The sequence below is a fragment of the Ochotona curzoniae genome, unplaced genomic scaffold (genome assembly GCF_017591425.1).
Source record: "Ochotona curzoniae isolate NIBS_2020 unplaced genomic scaffold, NIBS_Ocur_1.0 scaffold_3835, whole genome shotgun sequence".
In the NCBI taxonomy this organism is placed as follows: domain Eukaryota; kingdom Metazoa; phylum Chordata; class Mammalia; order Lagomorpha; family Ochotonidae; genus Ochotona; species Ochotona curzoniae.
Window position 1 is genome coordinate 7,954,805 of NW_024467114.1, and position 26,116 is coordinate 7,980,920.

Below are 26,116 nucleotides of genomic sequence, written 5' to 3' on the forward strand. Positions count from 1 at the left end.
AATTTTATTAGAGAATCATATTAATAGGTGTACTTATATTGAACTCTTTCTTCATTTCCAGGAGCAACTTTGTTTCATCTTTGTATGTTTGTCTTTGCAATATTAAATTCTGGTATCCACTATGATTATTTTTAGAATTCGCACCTCTGCAGTCATAAAATGGTTGCATTCTTTCCCCTTATCCCTTGTCTTAGTTGGTTTGAGATTTTAATATTAAGGATTGGGAAATATATTTTCTGTGCTCTGTAGTTATTTGCACTAAAATTGCAAAAAATGTTTTGGAAAATTCTGTAATTCCATTGTCCAAAACTCTGTTACATTTGAGTAGACATTTTGGAAAATATTCCATTGGGGTCATCTGGATATAATGCTGTTCTAGGTGTGACTCATTGATTCAGTCCTGTAAAATCAAATTTAGTGAAACGTATTTTTTCCAGACACATATGTTTCATCCAGATATAAAAGTCCCAGTCTGTCTCTGGAAAAGTAGCAGAAAAGATCCCAAGCATTTGGGCCCCTGAATTCGTTTGGGAGGCCTGAATGAAGGTCTTGGTGCCTGGCTTCGGCCTGTCCTGGGTTTTTCTAGCTCTTTGGGAAATGAATGAACAGCTGGAAGATTTTTGTTTCTCTCCCCTTTTCCTCTGCTCCTCTCTACGTAATTTAAAAAAAAAATCTTTTTTTTTTCTTTTTTTATTTATTTATTTGAAAAGCAAAGTGACAGAACAGAAAAGTGGATCTTCCATCCACTGATTTAACTCCCCAAATGGACACAATTGCCAGAGCAGGGTTGGTCTAAAGTGAGGATCCTGGAGCTTCTTCCAAGTCTCCCACATAGATGCGAGGACCCAAGAACTTGGCTCATCCTCAACTGCTTTCCCAGGTCGTTAGCATAGAGCTAAATAGGAAATGGAGCAGGCAGAATGTGAACTGACACCTATGTGGGATACAGAAGCAACAGACAGATGCTTCGCTTGTTAAGGCAAGGTGCCTGCCGCAACTTTTAAACAAATAGATATGTATTTTAAATATAAAGAAAGTACCACTCTGCTGTTTAGTACAGCATTCTTAAAGTCAACATTTTAGTTACATCATTTTTCTAATCTTAATCTTGATTTAAAATTTGCCAAGGATTTATTTGCTTGATCTAAGAAGTAGTTTTTATTTAGTAATCCAAACCTGTTGTTTTCTAATTTTGCTAGTTCACTGATTTTTGTTACTAATGGCAGTTGATCTGTCATGTTTTCCTTGAATCTTCTTGCCGATATTTTGTAACTTGATTTTATTGGTCTTTAATTTTTACTCATTCTCGTGATCCTGAACTAGTTGCCTACCCCACAACATTCTAACATGTTGCAGCATGGACTCAAATAGTAAAAGCTGAATGAATGAAGGCTGCTTTCTACTCTGAGTCTTCAGCAGTAACCACCTGACATGCAATGCACACTCAACAGTGGAATCTGAACTGCTGCCACAATGGCCACAGCAAAGCTCTTGAATGTATTATAGAAACTATGACACCTCTATAATTCAAACCAGATAATTTGGCACTAATACTCACTTCTTTGGTTTTTATAAAAATAATAAAATTATAAAAATAATTCCATAGAATTATCAAGTGTGTGAGTTTCACAAATTTATAGTGCCCTTCAATGAGAAGAATAACTTGAAATATAAGTCTGTTTGTTGTTCGAAAGTTTCATGTAGCTCATAATATAAATGGAAAAAGTTGTGCACAAGTTGAACTTGCTACATTTAAAATGATAATACCTTGTTGCTTAGCAAACAGTCCTTTTAACTTGTGCTGTTACGGATAGTGGGAGAGATCATGCAGGACACAAGTGATTTTGTGTAAGGAGGAGTCTCCGTGAGCCCTCCACACTTCAGGAACCACCATGCTCCGCGGCCAAACTCAGCGGCTTTTAGGTTCCTATGGGCTCACGACAGTCATCCAATCAACAAAGCATACTTAGGTGGTGCACAATACAGAGTATCCAATCAGCTTAGATTCAGACCACACCTTAAGACAATCAGGTCCAGATAGCTGCAGTTAGCTATGCTGGAAACCAAAAATGGAACCAAAATGGAGTCGCATCTGCCCACTGTTACGCAATATTACTACCTAGTTATACCTTGTCACAGTATCTGCATGTATTTGCCTTAACTGGTAAATGTGTGAACATTTCTAGTGGATAGAATATATTTGCTCAAATATTTTTAGGAATTTTGGAGACCTAAAATGTTTGTGCATACATTTATAAAATATTATAAAATATTAAGCTCAATAACTAATTTCATTGGCCTAGTATATTTGCATAGTTTTTATCGCATAAGGTAAATAATCATGTGTGCACTTTACATTGAGGAAGCACTGGATAATTAACATTTTAATTGCATTAAGCTATGTCTATATCAATGTGTGTGCACACACATAACAGTGAATTTGATGCAAAATTATGGGCATGCATTCTTTTTGATACACAAATATGCTCAACATAAAACTTACAGGTAAAAATAACTCAAGTATGAGTAAAAATAAGGGGTGGGGAGCATGAAGCCGCTAAAAAATAATCTACTTACTTGTCTTGTATTTGCTTTGTTCAGAAGGTAATGGTGTCTTTGAAGTAAAAAAATATTGATTCATCATCTTATAGCCAGAGGGATATTAATGCATTTTCTTTTTTTTCTTGTAGCACACTGATTTATGTCAGTACATGGACAAGCACCCTGGGGGGCTGCATCCAGAGAATGTGAAGGTAGGAAGAAAATCTTTCTTAAGCCAACAGTTCATGTTCTCATGCATTTTAAAAAACAGAAAAATCTAGCATCTCTTCCATAAAAAATTTTAAAGCTTTGTGTAAAGAGAAATGATACATAAACCAAAGTCATTGCTTTAGTTTAGCTGTTAGAAACCATGTTTTAGGGCTCAGTATGATAGCCTAGTGGCTAAATCCTCACCTTGCATCTGCTGGGATCCCATATGGATTCCAGTTCATGTCCCGGCTACTCCTCTTCCCATCCAGCTCCCTGGGAAAGCAGTCGAGGACAGCTGGAAGCCTTGGGTAACTACACCCACACAGGAGACCCCAAAGAGGCTCCTGACTCTTAGCATCAGATTCACTCAGCTCACTTGGGGGAGTGAACCAGAAGATGGATCTTTCTCTCTGGATCTCCTTCTCTCTGTGTATCTGTGTTTCCAGTTAAAAAAAAAACAAGCTAAACTAAAATTAAGCATTAAAATAAACCATGTTTTAGCATTACATGTTTTCATTGGAACATTTTAGTCAATAATGAGTAGGATATACTTTAATTCGATCTTTATACTGTGCAGAAGGACATCTCAAGTAGTTCTGAATTGAAACTCTGTACTGCACTATCTTTTGGTTGTAATTTGAGGCATCTTTCTGAACCCAGGCGATGTTGAGGGCAGGGATTCACTGTACATATTTCTTCGTTTATCTTGTAGAGATATGAAAATCATTCCATGTCCTACTGGTCTCATTCATTGTCTTTACCAGAAATTTGTTTGGTAGCTCTGAGATTACATATTTCTTGACATGTACTATGGAATTAGAAGTCACCAAAGTTATACCTAAAGCCTTTATGATGCACTTATGTGGTGGAATTCAGGTCACCACACTCATGATCCTGAGAAGCAGTTGGTGTTATCTGTGTGTTGGAAAGGAAAAAACTGTCTGTCGTTTCTCAGTTTTTCCCACACATTAGTTATGCTACTCTTTTCAACATGTTTATCTTTTGTATGTCTCCCTTTTTCTTGTAGATTGCATATATATGCATACTTACATAATATATATTTTATATATACACATATACACAAATAATTTTTCCTTTGTAAAAAATGTTACTATGCACATTTTTAACTTGTATCTCGTACATCCTTTAAAATGAGTGCACGCTGGGTACTCAGCGCATCTAGTATTGATAATGTTCCACAATATGATTAAAGCAGTTTTCAGCTGTTAATAACTCAAGGATCTTTGTGTTCTGTGTTTGTGATTGCTATTACAAATAATTCTAGAGTAAATATTAGTGTACAAGTTGGCCACTTCCCTTGGATATTGAACCTCTGCATTAATGAATTTAGAACACTGGTTCACAAGGTTGTGAGTTACAGGAAAACTGATGGCTTCTATTTTCAGGACCATTCACTAGAATCAATCATTGTAGTTTTTCCTATTCTTATGACTAAAATGGAATGTTTTTCATATTGGCAGTGGCTCAACTCCCAGTGAAACTGAACATGTTTTGACATGTTTCCTACCATTTATAATTTTGCTTCTAGAAAAATTGCCTGTTCTAACATTTTGTCAGTTTTTATATTGGATTAAAATTTTTTTTACTAATAAGTCATAGATGGTTTTTAATATTGTTGACATCAACAGTGAGGTTTTTGCTGTGGTTGGTTGCATTGTACTACTTAAAGATATGTGAATATATAAAATATTAGCAGATTATGTTCCCTTAAACAGTTATATCAGTATGGTCTTCATGAATCTGCTTCTTACAGTTTTATTGAGTTCCCTTATTTAAAATTCTTGCGAATTTTTCTAGAAAATCCTCAATAGGAATGGTTCTGCCATAATCAGGAAGAATCCTTAACAAATAAAAATACTTGTTTTGTTAATTTTGGAATGCTCAAATCTGACTCTAAACATTAAAATTTTACCTTGGGCATAATTTTTTTTCTTTACCAAGTCCCTCAGGTATACATTCTGCTGTTCTCTTCTTAAGGTTGATTTTATTCAAAGTTGACAATACAGTGCTCCCTCATTTCATCTGGCCACTCCATAACTGGGAATCCGTAGAGAGCCCAGTTAGAAGGACCTTAAGCTCTGGAGAGAGTTTGGCCACAGGGAAAATCAGAGTCTTTTATGAGCTAACTCAGACTTCCAGTGTTAGTGATAGGATTGAGACTCTAGAGCCATGACGTCACTGGGCTTTCAAGATCCTTGTTTGATCTTTGATCTTCTCACCTGTCTTCTGTGTCTTATTCATCATGAAAACTGTTGATGGAAAGGATTATGGTGAAGCGAAGCAAGAAAGATCATTTGACAAGGCATCACTGTATTAGCTCTGCTCAGACCAAAGCCATTGCTGATTTTTGTCATGTTTGCATGGTTATCTTCTCATTCCTCCATTGCAGTGCATTTTTCCCCCTTATTTTCTGGTGATTCCGTGGAGATGTGTCTCTGGTTTGCTGTTTGTTGATCTGGAGTCATTCCTTAAAGCTGCATTACAACATCTCCTATCCCCGTTTCTCATGCTGTTCTTGTACCACATGGCTATATATCGTGTTTCAGATACCTCGTGCTTGCTGCCTCTTTCAGGTCCAAATGTAGCAGCCAACAAGGCTTAATACTTCAAGAATTGGCACCTCTTAGGACATGGTGAGAAACTTAATGCTGAATAAAATGTATAGTCAGCACAGAAATAATGTTGAATAAATTTGATGTGACACCTACAGTACGTCTAGGTCTTTGTTATGTAAGCAGGAATTATTTCCACCAGCAAGTTGTCTAATGGCACAGATTGAGGCCCTGCTACCTAATTTGCCTCTAAAAGATTTTAATGTGATTTACTTCATCTTAAATCTTTTTGAATATGTGAAAGGCAGCAACATATATTCCTATCTTGGTGAACTTTCCCCCATAGATGCTGAGATTCTTGATTCCTTGAGGATTTCCCAGATTGTACTGAGCAGTCCTGATTCACGAACCTTCAGTAAGAGGGCTTCAAATTAGACTGCACAAGGTAGTCACTTGTACAGTACCTAATCAATAAATAAAATTCCCATCCTAGATCAGAATCACACTTTAAAGTTTCTTTAAATAGGACAGTGGATGTGTGCTTAGACCCAGACCTGAGTGTCCCCTGCCGTGACCCACAGTGCCCTTCCTCTCGTACAGCCCTCAGACACTCACCCCCAGCCTGGGCGTCTGCAGCAAACCTGACCTGAGGCCCTGCAAGTCTGCAGTCGGAGTGCCTTCCTCATCCCTTGTCCAGTAGCAACGGGGACACAAGTTACCTGCAGCTTTTATATAACCTCCTAGAGTAAAAAGGGAGACAGCCAGGTTGGGCAGTGGCGGGCAGGAAGGAACATTTAAGAGAAGACAAGAGTTTCTTTATGAAATAGATGTCATGTTTTAAAGTAGATGTTTTCAGCAGTCCTCTTGGAGAATTAGACCAGCCTTTTCAAGAGAACATGTCGTAAGGATCTGAACAATTCTGTGGTAGAGACCCCAAGTGGCAAACAATTATATAGCTTGGAAAAGCACAGTGAACTTGAATTGATTAGTGAGGCAAGGATATTGATGGCAGCTTCACACACAAAATGATCAGTAGTATTCTTAGCGAACTAAGTAGTATTCTTAGTGAACTAAATTCATAAAATCAGGATGCTGTATTTTTTAAATCAGAATTTGGTCCATGCAGAGGAGACCTTGGGGATTAGAAATGTGACAAATTAAAAACAACAAAAAGGAGGAGGATAAAAAATTTGCCATAAAATAGAGCAAAAAAAGTTGAAAATGGGAAATGTTTTATTTTTTTGAAATGAAGAGAGAATGAGACTATGCAGATGGACACAAGGGCCAGAGTGAGTTGGGAGAGCCGAATCCAGGAGCCTCTTCAAGGTTTCTCACATGCATGCAGGGGCACAACGACTTGGATCGCCTGCAGCTTTTCCAGACAGCATTAGCTGGAGTTGGATCAAACATGGAGCAGCCCAGACCAAAAACCTGCGCCTGTATGGAGTGCGGTGCCACAGCTGGTGACCTAAACTACCATACCACAGTGTCAGTTCCAACGATGAAAAATAAGTGTCAACAAATCAGAGGTCCGGGGAATCCAGTACCTACATAATCAAAGAAAAAAATAGAGGAGGAATTCTAGCATAGCAATCATTGTTCTACAAACGTGAAGGACGTGAATCTGTAGATTAACAAAATCAGTTAAATGCCCACAACATAATTGTTTAAAAAAAAAAAAAACTGGGCTGACAATGTTGGTCATTGAGCACTAGAGTCAAAGAAAAATTCTACAAAAGGAAGAGTTCCAGTAACTGGATTTAGAGTTACAGCAGCAAAATAATCTCTCAGCAACAACTGGAAGGGAAATGACTGCAGATCAATAGCTTGACAATTTTAACATAAAAATCACTTTCCATGGGCACAGCGAGGGAGCCTAGCAGCTGAAGTCCTTGCTTTGCATGTGCTGGGATCCCATGTTCGTGTCCCAGTGGTCCCAATTCCCATCCAGCTCTCTCCTCATGGCCTGGGAAAGCAGTCAAGGACAGCCCAAAGCCTTGGGACCCAGCACCTGCGTTGGGAGACCCAGGCTTAAGATTGCAGATTGGCTCAGCTCTGGCAGTTGCGACTACTTAGAGTTGTGAATCAGCAGACAAAAGATCTTCCTCTCTGTCTCTCCTCCTCTCTGTATATCTGATTTTCCCATAAAAATAAAATAAATCTTTTTTAAAAAAATCACTTTCTACCTATAAATGTGTATAAACTCAGTGAAGTTTGAGGATAAAGTAATCGTTCTCTGATGTTCATGAAGTTGAAAATTTTGCCAAACTCACATCTGTTCTCAGGAAGCTCCTTGAAGGTGTCCATCACCTAAACTCACAAAGGGAGAGAGGTGAAGGGAATCCGAGGATGGCAAAGGAAGGAATCTGGGAGTCCAGGCGTATGTCAGGCTAGCAAAGTCACCTGTCCATTCAGACGGGTCTGAAGTCTCCAGGAAGACATCCATCCAGTTGGTCACACTATAACATATAGAGTGTGTGCTGTGTTTGAGCAGATATGTGAGGTTAAAAAAAAAATAGCTGAAAAGCTTAACTAAACAGAGGAAACTGGGTCTGTAAACAAAGGGTTTAGATTATGACCACCACCAGGGAACACATGAAGAAAATGACAGCATTCATAGTAAACTTTATTCCTTAGATAAGCATAGCATTTACATGATTATAACTAAACATGGGATGTTGATGTAACAAACAGAAGCATCTCCTTAAGTGATTGTGCCATAGCCAAGTTCATGCCCAAATTAGCATTGTGAAGCTATAGTCCCATCCAGCTTCCATAACTGTGAGTAAGGAACTTGTTAGATGGCATTTTCATTCTTTGTTGTTCTTTTTCCTGTAATCAGCTTGATATTTGCACTTTTCACATGTACCCAGTCACACATAGGTTTATTATTTTCATATTTAAGATAGTAATGAGTGATACATTCTCTGAGGATATGGAAAGTTTAAAAAAAATAGCTGTCACCTGTTCATGCTTTGCGTTTTGGCATCTGAATTGCAGTGCACAGGAGCAAAGAGCCCTCATTAGCGTGTTGGTTTCCATGGGAGGCCACTCGCCTGGTTATGCATTGGCTTTTCCACGCCGCCTGCCTGTTAGAGCGGGGGCCTCCTCCAGGGTTGTGCTCTGCATCTGCACCGCAGGTGAGATCATTCTCAAAGAAATCTATGACATAGTGACAAACGTCTCAAGGGTATTTCTGTTTGATGCATTAACTTATTTTTTTTGTTTGTTTTCATGTGATATGTATTGTCACGTAAAACTATGAATACAAAATGAAGAACATAAGGATACTATTTTTGAAGTCAACAGATGTGCATGATGCTTTGTTAGATATTAATTACAAACATTGGCATTAAACTAAGATACTGCAATAGTTCCATAGGAGTTTAAAGATATGTAATAACAAGGTGAGATGAGGAGTCAACCTTGAAGGATCATGGCCTTTTTGTAACTCTGTATCTAGGTGGGTATTTCATGCATCATTAGATGATCAGAATGTAATAAGCATTGAGTATTAGAACAGACATAAAAGGCACAACAATCAAATTAATTTGCTCCTAAATTTGGCATCTTTTGGCTTTGTAGTCTGAAGCATGATCATATATAGAAATATTGTAGGAATTATCTTGGATTCTCTAAGTGTGTGTATTTTCCATGTCCATTTGAAAAATATTCCTGTTATTTATATATATATATTTATTATATATTTATATCTTATATAAATGTTATATATTTATATATAATATATATTTATTATATTTATTATATATATATATAAATAAAATGCTATTAAGAATTGAGAGGATTGGGGGCATAGCATTCCCTATGGCTGCTGGTTTGAGTCCTAGCTGCTTCATTCCTGACTCAGCTCCCAGCATGTGGCTTGGCAAAGCAGTGAAGAATGTTTCAGGTCCTTGTTCCCCTGCACCCACGTGGGAGCCAGAAGTTTCCTGGCTCCCAGCTTGAGATCAGCTAAGCTCTGGCTAGCCACTGGGGAAGTATGGGATATAAAGCAGTGAATGGAAGATTTCTCTGCTTCTTCCACTCTCTTTCTCTGTAGCTCTGGCTTTCAAGTTAAATAAATAAATCTTTGTTTAAAAGAAATTGAAAGAACTTTTCCTTTACTGTAACTTGAGTAGAGCTTCAAGTATTGGAAAAGTCATGAAGAATGCAAAGGAAGAAAGACCAACTAAAATACTATATAGTTCTAATTTCTTAGTAAACCATGAAACAAACCATAAGTTAGTTTTGGGCTTAGACCCAGCAAAACAGCTGAAAAAGTTGTATCTTGTTTTTTTAAAATATATCTTCCTGGCAAATACTGGAGTAGATGCACAAAAAAGGAACATTTATTTTAATTGAATTGTCAGTACGGCATCCAGAAGTAAATATTCACTATTAACTACTGGCTTGTTTCTAAGCATAGTATCAATTTTTTGACAAATGGATAATTTTAGCAGTTAATTACTTGATGAGCAATTTAAAGCTTGAATCAAAAGCCTGAGGATATTGGTCTTGTTATAAATATTTATGATGACTATAAGCATAGCAACCAATTTTAGGAGCATGATAATTGATATATAGAAACTTGGTTAGAGTTTTTGGAAGGAAAGTCACATTTTCTACCTTTTATTTTATTTGCTATAAATTATATTGGGTTTTGACCATTCACATTTGAGGCAAATACACAATTTTATTTAGCTTGATAATTTTCATTGATTTATATTTTGACCATTGACTTAAAAAAAAATGACCACACTAGCCCGAATTTTTGTCCTTTATTCAGGTTCTCTTGTCTTCTTCAAATCTTGATAAGCATGACAGATTGTAAATAAAGGTTTGTGGGGGGGGGGAAAAAGATTAATTGATGCTGTCTACAGCTGACATCCAGGAATGTAGATGTTTGCATCTTATTACCATGATGAGCTGGAATCTGCCTGTGTTTTTATGTAATGTATTTTCATTTTCATGTTATTATAATGACTTTCTAGAAGATTCCCTCAAAAAGCACATATGGCATGTGTTTAAATCACTGAAAATGACCAAAGTAATTTTGAACACAGCACTTTAATTCTCTAGAGTATTTGAAATCCTACTGGCGTAGGACTGATTATTTTTCATTTCAATAGATACACTAATTAAGATATAGGAGGTTTATTATGGTTACTTTTCCTGTATAGTTGGGAGAACCAGCAGGCGTGTAACAGATAGAGTAATGCTATGCCAAATTAAGATTGTTTTATACAGATGGCACTGAGAATTGATTCTGAAATGAGACTTTTTAGTGTTCAGATAGAAAATCAAATGATATCTGATTTTCTCCATATTCTTCATTAGAACTTTCATTTAGCTTATAATGACTTTCTACTATGCATTGCCATGAATATTATAGAGCCTTTCCTTGTTCTGTGTTTCAGGAAATATGATTATTTCATGAGGCCATCAGAAAGTGTTTTAAGAATTCATCACCTGGTCTCATCTCCTTCCTAGGCTTTTTCTGAGCATTTTCATACCCTCTGGAATAACTCCGGAATCTCCCGCATCTAGAAAGTGGTGTGCTGTGTATCCATTCATGTTGTGTGGAGTATTCAGAAAGATCTGAGAGTGTGTTTCTGCTTAGGATGTGGGATCCACATTTAGTTATTTCAGGCATGGCTTTTTCTCCCTTGCTGTGGTCTGCTGATCTGCCTGAAACAGTTTGGAAAATGACAAAGGAGTCACGGCCGGCTAATTAAGCCCTCCATTCTTTCCTAGACACGCTTTAAAACCCAGATGGGAGAAGTCATTCTGCAGAACGATGAAATGCACGCAGTGTTCCACTTAAACTGTCCGATGATAGAAGCATGCGTCTTGTGGGGGGAACTCCTTGGGAACAGGGGGCTTCACTCACGGGTTGTAAACCTCAAGCGGACTTGTTCACACTGCCTCTGTCTGGGACCCTTTTGTTTACATGTTCCCCAAGATTGACATGAGGCCCAGTGAGAGAAATCAGTCCAGTTAGTAAAGTGCTCTCTCGCGCGTGTGTGCACACACACACACACAGCGCCCACAGCCAGAGATTATTCTGATTGTCTTGGAAGGACACGGCCCTTATGGCACTACACAGTACAGGTCATAGTTATTTTTCTTGTTTACATTCTTGTTACTTTAACCCTCTGAGAGAAAATGAAGAGAGGATTGTTGCTATATATGATCTCAGTAAGTCTTTAAATATATGTTCCATTTGAAATTAATTCCCTGCATGGTATGGCTTTATTGGGTGAACTTTTTTTTTTGTTTTTTAATTTGTGTATTTTGAAAGTCAAGCTCTTCCATCTGTTGAGTCATTCCCCACATTGCCACAATAGCCAAATCCAAGAGCCAGGAGCTTCATCCAGGTGTTCAAAGTAGGTCACAATGGCCCAAACACTTGGACTGTTCACCACTGCTTCTCCTCAGCCATCAGTAGGGAGCCGAGTTGGAAGTAGAGCAGCCTGAACTCAAACAGGTACCCGTAGGGGATGCCAGCATAACGTGTTAATTTCACACACTGCACCAAAACGCCAATCCCTAGTGAAATGTCATCTGGATCTGTAGATCAAGGTTCATCATCTTCATCAGTTGTTTGGTTCACATTTTTTAAGAAATTTATTTTTTTATTGGAAAGGCAGAGATCTAGAGAGAAGGAAAGACCTTCCACTGCTGGTTCACTCCCCACATGGCCACCACAGTGGAAGCTGACTGATCTGAAGCCAGGAACCAGGAGCTTCTTCTGGATCTACCACGTGGGTACAGGGGACGAAGGCCTTGGACACCCTCCACTGCTTTCCCAGCCCATAAGCAGGGAGTTGGTTTGGAAAGTGGAGTAGCTGGGACATGAACTGGCTCCCATATGGGATGCCAATACTGCAGAGCGAAGGAATAGTAGTTGTTTTGGATTAGTATGTAAGATGTTCCTTGAAGTGGTAATAGCATTTAAACTCTGACATAAATACTTAGGCTTTTTTTTTTAAAGATTTATTTTTATTATTTTTATTGGAAAGGCGGATATACAGAGAGGAGAGACAGAGAGGAAGATCTTCCGTCCGATGATTCACTCCCCAAGTGAGCGCAACGGGCGGATACTATGCCGATCCGAAGCCAGGAGCCTCTTCCGGGTCTCCCACACGGGTGCAGGGTCCCAAAGCTTTGGGCTGTCCTCGACTGCTTTCCCGGGCCACAGGCAGGGAGCTGGAAGGGAAGCGGGGCTGCCGGGATTAGAACCGGCGCCACTTGCGCCACCGCGCCGGGCCCAATACTTAGGCTTTATACTATTCTAGTAGCACATTAGTACTGTGAAATGTGTCCAATGTAACGTGTAAATTATACCATAATGTTCGGTAGCTATGGCTTTATTTATATTTCCTCTTTATCTCTGTATAATCTGCCAAGTATTCTTTAAAAATTTAGTTCATTAAATTGCAGTGATGCTTTGTAAAAATAGTAGCTATTTAGGGGTACTTACTAGATACATTATAAACTTTTATTGAGTATCTTGAAATTCAGCTAATGAAGTGGATCATGAGTCATTTCATGTAATTTTTTTCAAAATTGAGGAAGACCTAATATTGTAATAAAAGATACTTAAGAGTCAACAGATCATTTTCAAGATGAAAACTTAAGATACCAAGATGTTAAAGTTGGCTCATGCCATTGGCAGGAAAGTAGCTTAGCTGTCTTTGTAAGAATTGCTGGTGTGTCCTATGGAGCAGGGACCACAGCAATGATCTCTTCTTAATAAATTTGCTGGTCTCCTAGAAGTCCCAAGAAACCCAGGATATATTGCTTAAAGAAGGCTGGATCATTCCTTGAAAAGCTGTGTTTACCTAATTTGTCATATCTTACACAATCTATGTATTTATGAAAATTCATGAAACCTATCAGCTCTTGGCATAAAATAATTTGATCCTACATCTTTCTGTCTTTATAGCTAGTATTTTCAAACTGGCTGACATTTTTTCTTTAAAATATGTATTTAGCTTTTGAAAGGCAGAGTTACAGAAGAAAGAAGAGAGAGATCATTTGCTCATTCACTCCCCAGATAGCAGCAATAATTAGAGCTGGGTCAGTCTGAAGCCAGGAGCCCGGCCCGGGACTTATTGCAGGATCCAGTTGGGGTGCAGGGACCCCAGCACATGAGCGAGCCTTCCTCTGCTGCTTTTATTAACTTAAATAGTGAAAGAGTTTATTCTGATAATGTTTGCCTACTTAAAATTCAAAGGGTTTCAGAGGGAATAAGACCTCTGATGACAGCATAAGGGATACTCCATGGAAATCTTGCCAGGGTACTGAGAATATGAACTTCTACTGTGGATGGCAAGACAAGGCCAAAGTGGCCCCATTCTACAAGCATGACTGCAGAGCGTGAGCATATTCAAGTAAATTCATATGAAACTTCAGTGATCTCATGGACAGACTTGGAGGAATCTCTTCTTAGAAAAGTTGAATAGAATATACAGAAATGGCAAAGTATTCTTAGGAAAACCTTATGGCTGCTAAAATAGATAGATGGGAAGATGACAGGAAAATGTGTTATTTTATGAGCTTCAGTACATGAAGCTGCCTTCTGCCACACTATTTATGTCTGGAAATATTTTAAATAGCAAAAGCAGAAACTCGGGGATCACGTGCTTGTTACATGCTCGTTGAGACTTTTAGAAAGCTGGGTTCACTTGCTAGTAGGAACCGCTGACTCTGCCATGCGTATATTCAGTACACACGTCATGTAAGATTGTGAGTGAGAGTGGAGCATTCACAAGCTCTGTGTGATGACTGGCTGACTTAGAGACTTTGCTAGAGCTTTGGTTTTCTCATTTGCTTAAAGGGAAAGTACAAACCTGTAAAGCATCGAGTAATACATGTAAAAGGACTTGGACAAACTCTTCAATTGGAGCAAGCCTTTAGTTAGCATTGGTCTCTCTTCAGTATGTGAGATGCCATTGATTACTAGTCATTAGCCATACCAGTGCTGTTGTGTGTGGTCCTCCATGCGGTGGTTCTTTCTGTTCTCATGGTCCCCTCTGCTTTGCCACAGAGTGTCAGCTGTAACTCAGCGTAGTATGATTTAGTTTAACCATCAACCAACGTGACTTATGCAGGACCTGGATGCAAACATTAGAAGTATGCCCACAGTTATAAAGGAAGAAATTCCTCTGGCTTGAGTTATGAAAATATTCACTGAATCCGCCATGGGCCCTCTGTGTTACTCTGCAAGGTCCTGCTGTCCTAGAGCCTTTCTACCTGCAGCTGCCCGTGCATTAATGTGTGGGACACATTAAAGCAGTATTTATTTAATTATTATGCATTGCACAGTTTGGTAAGTATAGGGCTGCCCCCTTGAATCCCTTCCTGCCTCTCCCTTTTCCCCTCCCTAATGTCCTTTGTGTTTCACAATAATATAGCCTTTCAGCTGTAGTCTTGACTGTAGCGTTTTGCTCTTTGCCATGTGTCATGGCATTGTAGGTGTACACTTGCAGTCTCACAAATGAACGATGAGATGGAGACAAGAGTGCCAGGAATCAAAGAAAAACTGCAATATACATCTCTACTCCTGAAACAAAAGTAGCCCCCCAATAAAACATAAATGTACCATGACAAAAAATAAAGCGTTATTAGTAATGTACACTTTAATGATTTCAGCAAAATGTGGTACCATTCTTAATTTGTCCTAATAAGTTGACAGGTTCACATTTCCATCATCTTGTCCTCTTTAGTGAGTTTTAACTTTTTTTCTTCTGAATTATGCATACTGGAGTGGTCTCAGTTTTTTTTTCTCTTAGAATAATAGAAGGGGGATTGAAATATCACTACAACTTAGTGTGTAGTGAATACTTGATCAACGCAGTATTCATTTAACATTTCATGTGTAATGAATTCTGTTTCCCAAGTAGCCAGTTTCCTGTGATTCATGTTTTAGATTTTTCTTCTTGTAAAGGCAGGATAAGTTTTATTGCTGTTTGTTCTTATAACTTCCAACTTTCAATTCCCATACTTGGTGTTGCAATAACAACACAGGACTGTTGAAGGGACAGTGGTCCGTGTGTGTGTGTCTTATCCAGTAGGCTCTGGGGAACCCATGTTGTATCTTACTTGTCTTTGCTGTCTTCTTCCATGGCTGTACCTGGAACATTTGATCAAATCCTAATAAACCATAAATAAGTTATTCTGTGAAGATTTGTTGATACTCAACTTTTTGTATTGCTCAAATAGCTGGAAACGTTTTGGAGGCTATATTTGTTATGTTTGGGTCTTAATTGTCATGCACACACTTATAATTGGAGTGTATGCTTGTACCTTTTCCTAACACTGATTTTCTTAATCTTCTTTAATATGATGTCTAATTTCAATAGCTTATGGATTAACACGAGGATTATCTATTTTCTCTAATTAATAAAAGTATTTAAAGAAGAGCCCTTTGGGGTGATTTAACCTAACTACTCTTCCCATTCTAGGATTGTCTATGTTATGTTTTTATCTGCCACCACCCAGATGTCTCCCAGTTCTGGTTAGTCATCACATTATTGGTGTAGGATTGCTAGCTGTGTACGCATTTTCCGAGAACAGCTGAAGCACAGTTGGTGGGGTGGGGTGTACTCCATCCTGATAGCTCTATAGAGAAGCTAATCTCAGGGCATGAGTGAATACTTGCTGTGCACCTGCAGTGGGGGGCAGCATCTGGGGAAGTCGTCAGGAAGGACTGCAGAGAGTACAAGTGGAGATTCTTACACAATAGAGAGAAGGGGTTTTCTGATAGAAGAGTTAAGGATGAAGGACGTAGTTGGGGAAGACCCTGCTCAGTGTGGAGAAGGTTTCTGGTGGCTGCTTTTGAACTCAGGGCTATGGAGTGATGATGCCTGGACTCCTGACTGGATTCAGTGGTACCTGGGGCCAGGACATCATGCACCGATATTTTTTATTTTCAGTTGGACAGAGAATGTTCTGTCCCAGCATCGCGCTTATGCATATTGGTTTGTAGTCAAGATCCCCAGAGTGGAGTGGTTAAAACATGGACTTTGGAATCAAAGCATCGGAGCTCAAATCCTAACTCTGCATCTAACGGTGCTGTGATCTTGGCCATTCATCAATATTCAGACATTAGTGGCAATTCCTTCATTAAAGTTGCTGCAAAAGTTGAATTAGATGGTACTTTACAATGCATAGGGCAGCTGCTGGCACATAGTGGGTGTTAGATGTTTGTGACATTAAAATGTTCACTGTGTTCAGTCAGTCATTCTGGTAAGCAAGCAGCTGATAGACCGCCAAAGATAAGTTACTGTCTTCAATGCCAGACCATTTCTTTTCTACAGTCCGTTTATTTTTGAAAGTAAGTTTGTTATGTGGTCTGCCTCTCTCTGTGTGTGTATGGATGTGTGTGTATAAAGTCTTTGAAAGCAAGATGGCTTTCTCTTTCCTTCTGAACTAAAGGAGTATGGGCTTTCTTAGAAATTGCAAGCTTTAGAATTCAGATACTGTGGGTATTCAATACTGTGGGTATTGAAAGTGAGCAGTGACCCTGGAAAATGCTGGTAATGGCATTAACCCAAATGTTTCCATCAGCTAAATGTAAAAATGGAGAAAATGAGAAATCTAGAGTGATATAGGCTTCCCAAGGCTTAAGCCAGTTACTTCATTAAGACTAACAGAGCAGACATTTATTTTCTTTGTTTAGGTTTTGGGAATAATGATCCCAGGCCTTCACTGTCCCCATGCATATTGTTACATACAAAAATTTGGAGGTCTTACTGTCTTTTCAAGATATGCCCTCTATGTGTTTTTTTTTTTTTTCCACAATCCCTAGTTGTTTGAAATATTCTGGAAAGGCATGCATCCTAAGGCTCACGGACTTCCCGGAGTTCAGTCTGCATATTCTGGTGCATCTTCATTCAATCAACATTTCACACTTCATTCACAATTTCCCTGAAACCACCTTTGGGTGTTGGCTGATTGTATGGACTAGAGTGTTGGCATCACTAAAAAGTAATATTTGTTTTTATTTTTGATATAGGGGATCAGTTTTTAACATGTGTGTATTTGCTAGTAAATTGATTAAAATATTCTCTTTTCATGATCAGAATATTGGGAAGTATGATGAAACACTCTGTTACAATAGAAATATTTAATACATTCCAATACGAAACTAAACCAGAAAGGGCATTAGTCATTTTTAAAGTTATTTTTTGTAAAACTGTTGCTCTCAAATTCTTCTCTGCTCTTGTCCATTTCTCTCAAAGATGGGTCAGCTCTTTAATCAACGCAGGACCTGTTGGACTTGAGGCAACAGCGTTCTCTATGGGCATATGTGTAAAAAGTTTATTAATTGAATATGTATTAATTGATTAATTGGATGGTGTGACTTTTCATGATTTCACATCATTTTAGTTTTCCTATGTTTTCCATTCCTTAAAGCATGTTAATGAATGAACTCAAGACCACCATGTTTATGTCATTTCCGTAGAGTTAAACTTGCGCATGGTTACATAAATGTGTTAAACACTTTATGATATTATGGAGATGTTTTTTCCTCAAGCATCATTTTAGAGCTGAAGATTTAAAAATATTGTGAAGAATTGGTTTCTTACACTTTGGTTAATTTATGGAGTATACATTGAGTTAAGGGTCTCCCGGCTGAGGTGATGTCGTTCATGGTTGAGACAATGGGTTGTTTGAAAATTCTTGGATTGCATGTTAATGACTGGGGCGACTACATACTAATATTGCAGATGCTGTTTAAATAATTTGGTCGGAAATTTGGTGATGGATACTCATTTTCAGTAAAGGCGTGTAATTGGCAGACTGTATTTTGAAATTGGTCCTTATCTGTGCTCTGTTTTTAACTTCTGCCTTCCTGTTTTTCCAGCTGTTTTTGTTTCAGTTGCTGCGAGGGCTGTCTTATATCCACCAGCGTTATATTTTGCACAGAGACCTGAAACCGCAGAACCTGCTCATCAGTGACACGGGGGAGTTAAAGCTGGCAGATTTCGGTAGGAAAGCAGTTAATTACCAGTCTGTTTTGTCGAGCTGTGAGAATGCCAGGCAGATGGTGGCCCTTAGTTTATTTAGGTGTGCTTCTTCTGTCATCATAGATCATGGCAAAAAATTTTTCTGGAATGAAAGAATTTTCTTCTTATTTATGATAATCTTCAAACATAATGCTTGGTCAATTTTTATAAAATTTAGGCTGAGAGACATGAGTATTCATAAGCCTAAACCAGATCCCATTAATGAATATTTTTAAAGGGAAAATCTGAAAAACGTTGAGCAGAAAATAAACTGATGGAGACTTTTTTTTAATTTGCTATGAGCCTGTGAAACATACTCCAAAGAAGAAAGAGATTATAACAAATTCACCTTACCCTTTACCAGCTTCGGTAATTATTGATATTTTACCAAACTTGAAGAAAAGGCATTTAAAACTCTGGGTCATTTCAAAGCATCACAAGGTTGTTCCATGACGTAAGGTGCCCTAAACCTGTTGGTATGTTTGCAGTCTGGAGGAGTGCTCACCTTTCCAGAAGCGATTATTGTTTCAGGCTTGTTCAATAACATTGTAAAAGTAGACATTTATTTTTATTTAAAATACGTGTCCTGGAGTGGGCCCGTTTTGGACATTCCTTCCTAGAAGTTTGAAATTGAGGTGTCGACTTACGGGAGCCACTGCACGGTGTCCTGACTGCATGGACAGAGCGCACGTGGTCCCCAGCGCCCCTGGAGGCAGCCCCACGTGTTGACATTGCATTGCATTGCCTCTGTTATTTTTTAATAAATATTCTGATTAGGAATTTGTTCTATTAAGGACAGAATGAAAAATTACCCTGGGGACTTAACCATGCCTGAGGTTGTGATGTGACTTTTGCTAAAATATGATTACCTTTCCCCAGCCAGTCTCACCTCTCTCCTTAAACACATTTAAGGGACAGGAAATGATTAGTTCTTATTTCAAGGTGAGTGGGCTGTTGAGTGCCTTTGAAATGAGTCTATGTTTGGGTTTTATTTATTCTACTGAAAGTGAGATAAAAGTTAGTATGGCAAGTGATAGTTCGTGAAATGTTGTCATTTGACCTTATCTACTTTGGAAACAATGATGAAACTTGGTGCTTTTGGGGGGGGGTGTGTGTTGTAGTTATTTATTGTTATATTTGGCATAAGAATTAGTGTAGATGGCAAGATAGAAAAATCTTTGTGTTATGTGGTAGAGTATACTCCAAGGATAAGATAGGTGGAGGAGGGAAGGTTTCAGGGTCCTCCAATTCAATTTTATTCGCTTTATTGTGAACATGTTGTATAGTTTGTCATTATCAGTAAATTAAAAAGGATTTAGATTAATTTTCCTATGGAATATTAATATACTATGAAAGATACTTATTGTAATATGTGCTTAGACTGTACGTGGATCATTTGTGTGTTTTTAAAGTACTTTTAAATTAATTTTCTTGAGTTGTGTACCAAAGATAGAACACCCTGTGTGCATGTGCCTCCTGGGGTTTATTTAATTGTATGACATCTGTTTGTAACGGGTAAGGTTGTCTTAAAATGTTCTATCGGTCTTTACAACTGAAATTTTATGATATCCAACTAAATACAACATTTAGATACTTCAGTAAGTTTTAGATTACTCAAAGATGACAAATGTTGACATCTTTGTATGTTTTCCCAATGTGCTTCTCCTTCTCCAACTTTTTTCTCATTTCTTCCTTCATGTGCTTATTACACAGCCTCATAAAAACCAGTGTTCCTTTAAGGGTGTGTCATGAATACTTTCTTTTGTTAGCTTTAGCATCTTACGTTTTTCCAATCATAGCAAAAACTTGGTGCCTGTTCAGTGTCCCATCAATGAGTATGTTGGTCTTTCTAGTTATTTGTTATACAGAGCCCTGTGTAAACCTCTTGGTGAAACACCTCTATGTTGTGATTGTTTTTCTTTTTTGATATTATTTTTATTGGAAAGTCAGATATACACAGAGGAAAACCTTCTGTTCAGTGATTTCTCCCCAAGTGGCTGCAACAGCTGGAGCTGCACTGATCCAAAACCAGGAGCCTGGAGCCTCTTGCAGGTCTCTCACATGGGTGCAGGATCCCAAGGCTTTGGGCCATCTTAGACTGCCTTCTCAGGCCACAAGCAGGGAGCTGGATGTGCCCATGTGGGATCCTGGTGTGTGCAAGGCGAGGACTTTAGGTGGGCCCTGTGATTGTGTTTCAGAGCTCTGTGACTCCTCACAGCTGGCTGTTGTGTTCAGGAGTTATGCCTGTGATCCGCCTGCCCAGTCCTTGGCCTTGAGGACTGCTTCCTCCAGCTTGGAATGTGCACTTGGCACACGCCCAGTGTAATGAGGGAGACTTCTTCACCAACTGACATTTACTGTGTTTGGGCACGTGTGCTGTCTGAGAGGAGAGAAACACCCTGGAAGCCACAGGGAAGCTGAATAGCCAAGCTGAGATGGGCCTGGTCAGTAGAGCAATTAGCAACATACTTCGAGGTGTATGGAGTTTTCTAACCAGTTTCTTCTGTCTTGGCTTTATTCTCTTTATTTGAGCAGTATGTGGTTTTGATTATAAGAGACAAATGTGTCTGTATGATTTTCCCTCTCATTCTAAATGCAGCCATTTTTGTTAGAAAAATACATTCTAGGAGCAAAATTCCTGCAGTTTGTGGAGCTCTTCTGTGTGTTGGACAGAAATTCTGGCTTCATTGTCCTGTGAAGCACATCAGGTGTGTTTACTTGGTTTTTGAGAGATACCTCAGATTCAGGGAGGGAGTGACATTTATCCCGGGTTGGCCACAGGTACAAGTTGCAAAGACAGAATCCAGGTGTTTATCTAGATCCTTGAGTAAGGAGTTTTGCTTTATAAGGCTGCCTTGCCTTCAAGCACAGTATTAATTGCCATGTTCTGATGCATGCTACTTTATATATAGCAAATAGGATAGTGATGCCCTATAAGTAGAAGATACATTAGTACAAAAATGCCTCCCTTCGTTTAGAGGAAATTTAGTAACTTATTTCAAAAGTTAATGAATAAGTTCAACATTAGTACTTTGCATATTCTCTCTGCTTCATAAGGTGAAACCAGGTTTTATGTATGTTTTTAGAGACCCTTTAAGTCTTAATCGGGGTGTCGTTCTGAATTCCAGGTGTTCAAATGGTTCGACTGTTTCTTATCAAACACCAGAACTTACTTCCCGTGTGTATGTTGAATAAGTTATATTTGATTTTTTTCATCCCTACAGATTTTTTTTAATGCATAAGCTTCTTGTGGTTTTCTGTTTTGGTTTATGTTTTTGTCATGTAAAGAGGCTGTTGCTGTGGTGTGGCATGTTAAACAGATGCTTGCAGCATCCTTTCTGGAAACTGCTGTTCCCTAAGCAAGCTTTTCAGTGGCCTCGTCCAGTGTTTGCCTTTGCTTCTTGTTGTAGTTCCCAAACTGTTTCCACATCAGAACTTTCGCCCTACATTTCCCTTTATTTCAGATGCTAATCCTCCTGCTTTATTTATTTATTTATCATCCATGTTACATTCCTAATACGTCTTGAGAGGCCACGTTTCCATGAACAGAACCTTCCCCATGGTTTTCCCATAGTTTTTTTTTTTTTACGTGTTTAATACCACTTCTGGTATACTTGAAACTATTTTGTTAATTTGCTGGCCTATATGTTGTTTTAGCTATTTGATTATAAGTTCTGTGAGTGCAAGGACTTGACCTGTCTTGTTTGCTTGCTGACTAGTATGTTACATGTCTGTATCCTCACTCACCACATAGTAATTGTCAAATAACTATTGGTTCAGTGAGTGCCGTGTATGCTTACCTAAACTTAGCAAAAGTCTAAAGGCAAAGATCCATTGAATTCACTTTCTCTTTGATCAGTTTTGGCAAACTAGCTGTTTATGAAACAGTTTTCTCTTTGTTAGTGCTGTCCTTGCTGTGCACAGTCAGGATTGCCAGTACAGTCTGAAGGATTACTTTCAGTCTCTTCCACATAGGCCCTCTACATCAGCTTCATATTTACTATATTCCTAACCTCAGCTTCTAGAATGATCCACAAAGAGTGCTTGTAAACAGACGGAGGATGAGTAGGATCTGATGCTTCTACTCTCAGAACTTGTGTGGTTGAGAGATAAGTGCTGAATGCTGAATTAGGAGGCGTGACTCTGTACTAGCTTGTGACTTTCAAAATGCCTTTTTCCCCCTCACTGAGTTTTATACACCTCGTGTGCAGACGAACGGCTGGGGCAGGTGCATCTAAGGGCATTTCAGTGCTGGCGTTTGTTGTTGCATGTTTCAGAAACTGTTAGCCTCTCTAATCACCGGTCATTCGTGGATGAGTAAAAATCTGCCCTTTGAATTCAGAATTAGTGACTGTCCTCTGCCTGTTTCCTGACTTTTGATTTCATCTTTCAGAAATTTAAATAGATGAGTTTCATGCTTCTATGGTGTGCATCGAGAACACATTAAGCAAAATTATTAAAGGATGACAGTCAAATTCACGGAGAACTTAAAGTTCGTTTGCAGCATAACAATATGAGAATGTAATGGTATCTTTTCCCACGTAACTGAGATGAAAACTAAGCAGCTGAGTGTGTCGGTTTGCAGCGCCCAGGAACTCAAGCAGTCTGACACTGATGTCACCGTGCTTTCTGCCCACTCCTCTGTGACTTTCAAGTGTCGTGGTCTACTAGTGAAAGACAGCTGGCTTCCGCTTGCCTCTGAAGAGAAAGACCCAGCAAGAATGCTGTGACATAAACATCCAAGACCTTGGCTTATTTTCTTGACTTTCCTCACTGAATAACCAAGCTAAATGGCTTCATGGTTTTAATCAAGTAAATTACCCAGGGCTTTTTCCCACCAGAGGTCTCCAAATATTACCTTCCTAATGTTGATATTTTTCCTCCTTTAGGCTGTTTTTTGCCTAGATTTGAAAAAAGGAAATTATTTTAAATCACATTTTAGATTAATTGAGGGAACATAGCAGAAATGTGACTGTGGAGGACATGTGAGCGCCTGGTTTGTTGTGTGCATTTCAGAATTCTCTTAGGGAATAGCAGAAATCAGAATAAAATCAACTTCTTTCAAACACGGTCCAGTCTGTCAGTTTGATAAATATAGTAAAGTCTGTGGACAAAAGCCTGTTAATCTCAAAGGTACAAACCTTTAGCCATTTCCTTTATTATTATTATTATTATTATTCACATACAAGATTTTGGCCAAGATTTGAAGCTGTGGTCACAAATTGAAGACCAGGTGTAATGTAGTCCATCCATTTGTCGTGGCCTAAAGGGCTCACTTTTGCTGCGTGTTTTTTTTTTCAGGATATATTTCCTAGTAGCAAAAATAATTGTGTTACTCAATAAAGGCCCTTTGAATGTAACACACTCATGACTTACTTCGGCGCAAAGTTTGGACAGTTGTTTTCATATAGATAGAAAAACAAAGAATGTAGTTAGAATAATTGATATTGTATTATGAACCAAAAGAAAAAAAAAACTATATTTTCCTGGTTTCTTTAGGGAACTCTAAATGAAAATGTATGTAATTTTAAAGCTGAAATAGACAACGTATCATGTGTACATATCTATGTGAACTGGACAAATTAATTCCCTTCTTATGCTTGTTATCTGAGAACTGAGCTCTCTCTTGAATGAAGGACCTCCCTGATTTTGCGATCATCTCTTGGCTGTATCAAGTCTTCCGTAGTATCTGGCTCCTCCTTTTGCAGTAGGTTTTCTTCAAGAGGAATGATGATGAAGACAACCTTGCCGTTTTGTTTTGTATTATCACAATGTAGTGTTTTCCAGACATGTTAATAGAATAAGTGTGTCACTTTTGTTTTCTTTTTAAGCTAAGTTCATTTTGAAGTACAGTTTCAGGCTTATGGGAAAAAAAATGAGCCCGGTGTACAGGGAGTTCCTGCCTCTCCCTTTCTAACATGCATAGCCCCGGCAGCTGTGAACCTCTGGCATCAGACAGGTGATGAACCTCAATGGAGACTTCCCCATTGCCCAAGGACTGTATTTATTTCAGCCTGAAATGTATCCACCAGTAAAATAACATTCAAAGGAGATTCTCTGCCTTAAAAAAAAACTGTAAGATGAATTTTTTTGAAGGCTGTGAATCAGACCCACTAGGATGTATATGAACTGTGACTAACATGCATATACTGTATGATTCTGTCTAGGAGAAATCTCTGTGTATTACCATGAATCAGATTGAAGCAAAGGGGGTAAAGATAGATTGCTAAGATTGGCGGCTTCAAACTCCATGGAAAGGAGGAAATTTGAAATACTTGTGGTTCAGTTTCAGCCAAATCATGCATGTGAGGAAGCGGCACGTTAAAGGCAGAACAGACTGCCTCAAGTAGGCCAATCATCTTGTTTTACACTTTCAGTGGAAACATTCTGGGCAGAAGAATTTCAGTATGCAAAAAACATTATCTTTTTTTTCCTCCTGTATACGTGCCAATTGGTTGGTTGGATGTGAGTTGGAATCTTAGGTATGTTTGCTGAGAAAACAACTGTATATGAAAAGATTCAAACCCTAAGTCCCAGCCATGATGACTGGGGTATGAGAGTTAGAGGTGATATTAACTAGCTTAGCATTGAAGTGAATTAAGAATGATGTAACACTAGTATATTTTGAAGGCACCAGGGGTTGCCTTTGAATGTGGGTTTGTTGATACATGGAGAAATGCGAATGGGAGGTTAGAGGTTCAGTTTATGACTGGCCCCTCTTTGTGGATTCTCTGCCATTCCTTGCACTTTACATGCTAAGAAGCCATGTTTCGGGCATTTAACTCAAATTAGGCACCAGCAATATATCCATAAATAATGCCTTATTTATACTATCATATTGGAGAACAGCAAGTGAGCCTTATAGTCTAAAGCATATGATTCCTAAGTTCATTACTGAAAGTAACAATAACAACAACAACAACCTAGCCAGATACTATGGGAAATCTGAGACATGCTATGAATTCTGAAATTTGGGAGTCTTCTTTTTTGAGGACTTATTTTTATTTGGAAACCAGAGAGAAGGAAAGAATAGAGACAGAAATCTTCTGTCCACAGGTTCACTTTCCAAATGGCCACAGTGACCTGAGCTGGACCTTTCTGAAGCCAGGAGCTGCAAATCTCCTTCAGTCTCCCACATGGAGGGATACAGGGCCCAAGGACATAGGCCATCCACTGCTTTCTTAGGTCATTAGCAGGAAACTGGATTGGAAGTGGAGCCACCAGCGCTTAAATCGGAGCTCACATGGAGTGCTGGCACCGCAGTTGGAGGCCTCACTTATAACACTGCGATGATAGTCCCTAGATACTTTCAAAGTTTGGGATTATATGCTGCTTTTCCCACGTAAGCCCTACTAGTAGAATATTAGTTTTTAGTCATGTACTATTGCCTAGATTTTTAAATGCCATATAAATATGTTCAGTTGATATTTCAAAATAGAATATTTGAAAGGATACTTCAGGAAGTTTGTGGAAAATGGAATTAAAAATGTATTGTTTTGCAAAATTTTTGAAGTCTTTAGAATTCCCAGAAAATGCATATTATAGAAAAAATATCCATGAATTTCCAGGTTTTTTATGTACTAAAATAAATATATTTCAACCAGACTTTCCCATGGATTTTTTTATGTACTTTCATATGGTGACATTAAAAGAAATTCCTTCTGGGGGTCATCACCATGGCATAGTAATATAATCTTCCGCTTCTGGCACCAGCATCCCATATGGGTGCCAGTTTGAGTCCAGGCTGCTCCACTTTCAATCCAGCTCCCTGATTAT

At 38.6% G+C, this 26,116-nt stretch overlaps 1 protein-coding gene across 1 annotated transcript in view; it reads left to right on the forward strand.

The window, feature by feature from the left end:
* CDK14 (cyclin dependent kinase 14) overlaps positions 1-26,116 on the forward strand; it is a 440,392-nt gene that overhangs the window by 211,925 nt on the left and 202,351 nt on the right. The window contains exons 7-8 of the mRNA XM_040964848.1: positions 2,691-2,753; positions 18,199-18,322. Coding sequence (XP_040820782.1) covers positions 2,691-2,753; positions 18,199-18,322 — 187 coding nt within the window. The remainder of the gene's footprint in view (positions 1-2,690; positions 2,754-18,198; positions 18,323-26,116) is intronic.